This window comes from Sesamum indicum, linkage group LG8 (genome assembly GCF_026168435.1).
Source record: "Sesamum indicum cultivar Baizhima isolate 11 linkage group LG8, ASM2616843v1, whole genome shotgun sequence".
In the NCBI taxonomy this organism is placed as follows: Eukaryota; Viridiplantae; Streptophyta; class Magnoliopsida; order Lamiales; family Pedaliaceae; genus Sesamum; species Sesamum indicum.
In genome coordinates, this window is record NC_142664.1 from 29,159,972 (window position 1) to 29,167,144 (window position 7,173).

Sequence of the window (7,173 nt, forward strand, 5' to 3'; positions counted from 1 at the left end):
GGCCACAAGTAGTTAATCTCATCCCACATTGCTAGAAAATAGACTTTAGAAATATTTATAAGAAATCATCATGCCAGTCATGCTCGCCGAGCTTTGTAGCGCAAGCTTGTAACCCAAGTGGGGGCTTCAAAGTGATTGAACATTGGGCCTGCCCAACCAGTTGGGTCATTGGTTGCTAAATGCCGGCTTGCCTGTTCCAAGCGAGGAGTTGGGCTATGTAGCTCAAGCGAAGGTTTGGGCTTCGTGCCTCTTAGAGTGGAGGGCATTGCGTCAGGCTGGCTTCACAGAGCAACGAAAACCTCCCGCTCTTTGCAGTGGAGAGATAACAAGCTGGTGCTTCCTTGGCTCAAAAAGCTGGCTGAGTTGGCCTTAATTGAACAATCATTTTTAGAAAGTAACAAACCAAAAAGGATTGAACAAAACCTATACAGAAGAACAACCAACCTCCTTAGAAACGGGATTCTTTATGAACCAAGAAAAGAATTTGGCAATCAATATGTAAATGAGACAAAAACATGCAAATTGGAGCAAAGGCAGCATACTAAGGAATTCCTAAGTTTGTGGGGGCTATGCATCTATCTGTAAGGGACATGAGAAATTTTCCACCAGTCTTCACCTCTGTCCTGCTGTCAACGTCCCTGGAGACAAGGGCAGCCCTGGGTCGATAGGTGGTGGAGTTTGCTCAGCCGTCTAATGGTCACCAGCAAAGTTTTCAGATTTTGGCAATCTAATATAGCCAATGTTCGTAGCGCTGCAAAATTGCCTAACTCTGTGATTCTTGGGCAGCTACGTATCTCCAGCTTCGGTAATGCTGTGGCATGCTTGATCCCGTCAGGCAAAAGTTCTATCAGAGGGCAACTGATAATGGCCAAAATCTTGAGAGCAGAAAGATGCTCATGATTGTCAGGAAAAACAGCTAGGCTTGGAGAATACGTAATGGCCAACTACTCCAAAGATGTGAGATGCTGAATAATTTGCAATCTCTGTCTGCAATACGGCCTGTAAATTGTACCAGAAAAAACTTCCTCTCCATACCCACCTTAAACAAATTGGGAATACACCAAACTGAAGAGGACTACCCTTTCCGTGGGTGGTTTGAACAGCTTGTCCACTTACAATAGAACTTGAGATGCTCAAGTATGCCTTTGATAATCCATTTAAAACCAGATCGTCTGCCGTCATGGGAAAGTTGGTTTTCATTGTCTCAAGTTTTTGCTAATTGGGAGCACAGATGTAGAGATATGGGAGGCTGATGGAAATCATTTTCCGAAGCTGCTTCAGCACCTTGTTCTAACAATAACAATGTAAATGGTGGGAAATCCAATGTTTGCAAGTATATATTCGCTATTACTATCCCAGTATTGGTTTTTCTCAACCCATAAACCATCAGAGAGATTGGAGAATACAAGTGCTGATGATCCCTTTCCAATATCGGGATTACAATAAATGAGTACGTAACTACTGTCCGTTTTAATTTTAAACATTCTACAACTTCAAAGTAGTGATACTGATAGAACATGACCAATTTACTTTCTCTTGAATTCTGGCCACAAGTAGTTAATCTCATCCCACATTGCTAGAAAACCAACTTCAGGACATATTTATAAGAAACCAGCATGCCACACATGCTTGCCGAGCTTGGTAGCGCAAGCTTGTAACCCAAGTGGGGGTATCAAAGTGATTGAACATTGGGCCAACTCAATTAGTTGGGTCATTGGCTGTTAATTGTTGGCTTGCCCGTTCCAAGTGAGGAGTTGGGCTATGTAGCTTAAGCGAAGGTTTGGGCTCCATGGCTCTTAGAGTGGAGGGCATTGCGTCAGGCTGGCTTAACAGAGCAACGAAAACCTCCCGCTCTTTGTAGTGGAAGGATAACAAGCCGGTGCTTCCTTGGCTCAAAAAGCTGGTTGAGTTGGCCTCAATTGAACAATCATTTTTTAGAAAGTAACAAACAAAATCTTGGAACAAGCAGCATAAAAAGGAGGAACTAAGGAGTTCCTAATGCGTCAATCCAAGTTTGTGGGGGCTATGTATCTGTAAGGGACATGAGAAATTTTCCACCAGTCTTCGCCTCTGTCCTGCTGACAACGTCCTTGGAGACGAGGGCAGTCCTGGATCGACAGGTGCTGGAGTTTGCTCAGCCGTCTAGTGGTTACCGGCAAAGTTTTCAGATTTTGGCAATCTGATATGGCCAATGTTCGTAGCGCTGCAAAATTGCCTAACCACTCAGGCAACTCTTGATTCTTGGGCAGCTACGTATCTCCAAGCTCCGCAATGCTGTGGCATGCTTGATCCCGTCAGGCAAAAATTCTATCAGAGGGCAACTGATAATGGCCAAACTCTTGAGAGCAGAAAGATGCTCAGGATTTTCAGGAAAAGCAGCTAGGCTTGGACAATACATAATGGCCAAGTACTCCAAGGATGTGAGATGCTGAGATCCGATTGATATTGAAGTCAGGCTACTGCAGTTCTCAATAGACAAGGTTTGTAGAGATCTCAAATGCCCTATCACGTTCTCTGACAGTGAGATCAGACTGTGGCAATCACTTATCTCCAGAGACTCCAAACTAGTGAGATTTTGAAAACCATGTGGCAGCATTTGGAGCTCCTCGCACCAGCGAATGGTGAGGGACCTAAGGGAATTCAGGCCACTAAATTCTGGAAAGAGGGACCGAAGTTTAGGAGAAGAGATTATCTTTAGACACGCCAGATGAGGCTTGTCTCTCAGCAACTTTTCAGGTATTGATATCAGCTCAGGGAACCCGTCAATTACCAGGGTTGTGAGTTGGGATAATTCTTCCATGCATGTTAATATTGCTGACTTGCAATTGTGAAGCTCCAAATGCTTCAGAGACACTAACGATGGGATGGATACAAGGTTTTGGCAATTTCTGAGAATGAGTTTGCTGAGTTTTGGGAATACTTCTTTGCCATCCGGGCTCGACCACTCACTCAAACTTGCAAATTCTCCCATAAAAAGTTCTTGCAGCGATGGAAATGATATTACTGTAACATCATCACCATAGAATTCCTCACCAATGAATGTAATTTTACTCATCCCTTCCATGTGCAGTGATTTGAGAAGTGGAAGATGACCAAGAATGGGAAGATCCACACATCCTTCACAGTTTATCAGGACCATCTTCATCAGGTTTGGAAGATTCCAGCACGGGAACTTGAATCCTGGGTACCCTACTACAAACAAGTTCTTGAGGTTTTTATGCGGCTCGAGGCTTGCCATAGTTTCTGCTGCGAAGTGCGGATCAGAAGTAGTTGCACAAGCTTCAGGACCCTCTGGATCTGATGGTCCTGCAGACCCTGGTAAGAGAGGTTTTTGCTCTTGAAATCTAACTGCATTTGCTCCTAAAGCAGGATTCATGATGGAATCTGATCCCTCATGGCCCCAACAGAGCCCCAGTGAATTTAAATGTGCTTTACTTATCAGATTAGCTGCTTTAGCTTCCTCAACATCACGTACATGTTCAAGCTGCTTAATTTTCAACCCACCTCGGAGATCCAAATGCTGTAGTTCAAACAAACTTCCTAATTCGACTGTTTCTATTAAATGCGAAGCATCTGTTTGGATATTAAGCTTCAGATTCTTGAACCGTAGGTCTTTAACTCTAAACTGTGGGAGGTTTTTGGGTACTATATATATTGGCAAAGTCTGCAGGTAAACCAAGTTTCTAATACCATATGGTATCTCTGCAAGTGCTTCGCATCCACTTATGTCAAGGTGCCTCAGGCCAGTAATTCGACTTAATGGGGGCAAGACTTTAAGGTTATAGCAACCAAGTAAATTCAGTACCTGTAAAGAGCAGAGGGAAGAGATAGCGAAAGGTAAACTGTGGAAATGACTATTGGACAGATCAAGGTACCTCAGAAGTGAAAGTTCAACAATCGACGCAGGCAGCTCTGTGTGACATCCACTCAGCGTCAGCACCCGCAAGTGGACAAAACTGGAAAAGATATGGGAGGGTGCTGTGGGAAGCCCACCTTCTGAAAACACGAGGAGAGTTCGCAAATGCTTAGATTGACGCAAGGCTTCTGGAATGAGAGGTGGCCTGTAGCTGTATTCAGGCAAAACTGATGCATGACGAACTTGTGGAACACTATTTTGTCCAAGTCCTTGCTCTAGTACCAAGAATTCTTTCCCACCCATGAATCTTGCAAGATTGTAGAAAGTTTCATTGGTCTTGTACCCTCTTACAGGACCACCTTCACATTCTTTAATTTCTTCAAATACAGACATCCAGAGCAGCTCATTGAAATACTCGTTCCCGATATCTTCCAACGCCTTGCCTTCTCCATCTGAGAGGATAAAGCCATGTGCCATCCACATGTGAATTATATTCTTCCTCTCAAATTCTTGATTTTTTGGAAATATCGAGCAAAATACAAAGCAATGTTTGAGATGAGCAGGCAAATGCAGGTAGCTTACAAGTAGAGCAGGGAAAACTCCATCTCTGTAATCTCTCAACTTCCAGAGATCACTGTTTTGCACGTGCAACCAATCTGTCTCCTCTTTTTTGAAGCGCATGAGGCCTCCAAGAACTTTTGCAGCTAAGGGTAAACCTCGGCATTTCTTGACTAATTCTTTTCCAACTACCACAAGGTTTGGATGGTTTTCTTCTTCTAGTTGATCAAGAAAAGCTCGTTTCCTGAATAGTGCCCAGCAATCTTCTTTGCATAAGCCCTTCAAATGATATGCCAGGTTAGAAGGACCTATAATCATAGCGATCTTTTGAGAACGAGTAGTGACCAGAATCCTACTTCCATCGAAACCGTAGCTGAATAATGGCCTCAGTTTATCCCATTCATCCTCATTTTCATTCCAAACATCGTCAAGCACAAGAAGGAATTTTCTCTTGTGTAATATGTCCCATAGTTTAAACTGCAAAGCATCCAACTCCTCCAAGTCACATTTGCTCCGAGTTGCAGACTCAATTGCTGCTTTGATTACCCTCTTCACCTTAAAATCAGGTGACACATACACCCAAATTCTCAAATCAAAATATCTCTTTACCTCATCATCATTATAAACCATCTGAGCAAGAGTACTCTTCCCAATGCCTGGAGAACCAACTATTGACACTACACACGATCTCTCTCCAGATGACTCTAACAACATTTCAAGAATCTTCCTGCTCTCCTCTTCCCTTCCACAGACCTCAGACACAACAACGAACGAGCTCGTTTCCCTGGTGTCGAACTTCCTGCCCGCAACGTTTCTTTCTGCTAGCGGTAACTTGAGTCCTTCCACCAGGGCCTCCTGCAGATCATTAAGAACCCTTCTATTCTTATTGAAATTCACAGCATACGATTTGGATCCCCCACCCTTTTGTCTATAAGTAAATTCCTCAATTAAATCCTCAACTCTGCAGGTTGCATCTTTCAGCTCTGAAAGCCAGACCCTGACAGCTTTATCGGTAGCTTGCCGCTCTTCAGCGTCCTGGATAACAGCTTGGGCCATCGGCAATATCCTTTTAAGCTTCTTGAACTGATCATCGAGCTCAAAGTAATCAGAGAATTCCTGAAGAACAGGATCAGCTATTTTATCAAAAATAACCTGCAAAAGTGGAGCCAGGACTATCTCTGCCATCTCAAATCTGGTCAGATGGGATGTGGGAACAGAAGATGAATTGTTGCAAAAAAACTGTGTAGTTTACAGCTTTGCGGGTTGAAAATTTACAAACCTCCAACTTTCTCAAGGAACTCAATGATGCAAAAGCTGAAGTCAAGTCAGCCAAATGGGATGTTACTGGCAAAAAGTGTGCCCGAATTCTTCTTCCTTCTGTGCTACTGGTCCACATTGCAATCTTGTTGAAATATTAGAACGAAAGAGGGTGACAGCTTTCATAGTTCAAAAAGCCAGTGAGACAAAGTTCAACTATTCATGAAGAAATCAGTGAGAAAGTCAATCAAGAAATCAAGCTGTAGTTCAAACAAATATTTCCAAGTCATTGAAATATTCACTATTTTATCGATCAAGAGAATTTATGTGCCATCAATCCCTAATTATATGATTTTCATTTTCAAAAAGTTACCAGTCCGAAGGGGTAAAAAGATGATCAATTTACTCCCTCTTGAATTCCACCGAAGGAGTGTAAAACATCCCACATTATTACAGAACAAACTTCGATAAGGAACCGCACATTACCCCAACGTGGGCTTGTAACTTAAGTGGGGCTATGAAGTGGTTGAACATTTGGTTAGTCCAACTAGTTGGGCATTGATTGCTAATTGGCCCATTCCAAACAGGGGTTGGCGGTTGGGTCATGTAGCTTAAGCGAAGATTAGAGCTTCATAGATCCTACAGCGGAGTGCAAAGCGTCAGGTTGGTTTCACGTAGCAGCGAAATCTATCCGCTCATGCAGTGGAAAGATAACAGGCCAGTGCTTATAAACTAGACGGGTTGGCCCTCGTTGAACAATCACTTTTTTCTATTTTATTTTTGCTTATTAAGATGTTGAAAATTAATTCTTCTTGCTAAATATTTTTTGTTCGATTTATCCGAGTAACTTATTCTATTTGCAGCAGAAGTATGATAGGATGATGCTTCGTGCATCCAAGAAAGCTAGATTTGTTGGCCCTAACTGAAACTTCCTTTTTGTTTTTTTGAGATTGTCAAAATTAATTATTCTTTAATTAATGGAAGCAACTTATGCTGGATTTTGGTTATATTAAAACTTATAGAGATGGGGAAGACAGGAAAACATGTGATGGTCTTTACACAATTAGACAATTAAGTCTATGATAGATTTCATATATTTTGGCTAGTCATAAATAAAGTCGATCAACTAATAGACGTAGAAATTGAACCGTAACTATTTTCCATGTTTAAAAGTTCAAATATTTGAATTATTTGAAGCGCGGTTGTTCAACTTGGTTATTTTTTATTAATCGAAATTTTCGACCTACTAAAATTATTTCGATTTTATTCGATTTTTGTAGCAAACTAATTGAAAATTAAATAATAATAATAATAATCTAATGTTAATTTATTAATTATGACTTGTTTTTTAATTAATAATTGAATAAAATTAAGTATATATTAATTATAAAATTATTATTTTTGGTTATAAATACTGATATTAAGATGTTTAATATTTATATATTACTTTTTTATTATATTTATATATACTTTATAAAATTTGGTATTCTATTGAGTTTGAT

The 7,173-nt window shown here is 41.1% G+C and overlaps 1 protein-coding gene and 2 non-coding genes across 3 annotated transcripts; 2 read left to right on the plus strand and 1 right to left on the minus strand.

Annotated features, from left to right (window-relative positions):
• Window positions 1-85: 85 nt before the first annotated feature.
• Window positions 86-389, plus strand: LOC148787350 (signal recognition particle RNA). Its single transcript, XR_016067092.1, has one exon.
• A 1,242-nt stretch (window positions 390-1,631) lies between these two features.
• On the plus strand, window positions 1,632-1,935 carry LOC148787351 (signal recognition particle RNA). Its single transcript, XR_016067089.1, has one exon.
• LOC105169453 (putative disease resistance protein RGA3) lies at window positions 1,888-5,960 on the minus strand. Its single transcript, XM_020696055.2, has one exon. It carries the CDS (start codon window positions 5,597-5,599, stop codon window positions 2,216-2,218), a length of 3,384 nt encoding a protein of 1,127 aa, XP_020551714.2. The 5' UTR covers window positions 5,600-5,960; the 3' UTR covers window positions 1,888-2,215.
• Between the last annotated feature and the right edge of the window lie 1,213 nt (window positions 5,961-7,173).

Excerpts from the sequence above, each read along its gene's own strand:
- LOC105169453 (XM_020696055.2), bottom strand. The coding sequence starts at position 5,599 with ATGGCAGAGATAGTCCTGGCTCCACTTTTGCAGGTTATTTTTGATAAA.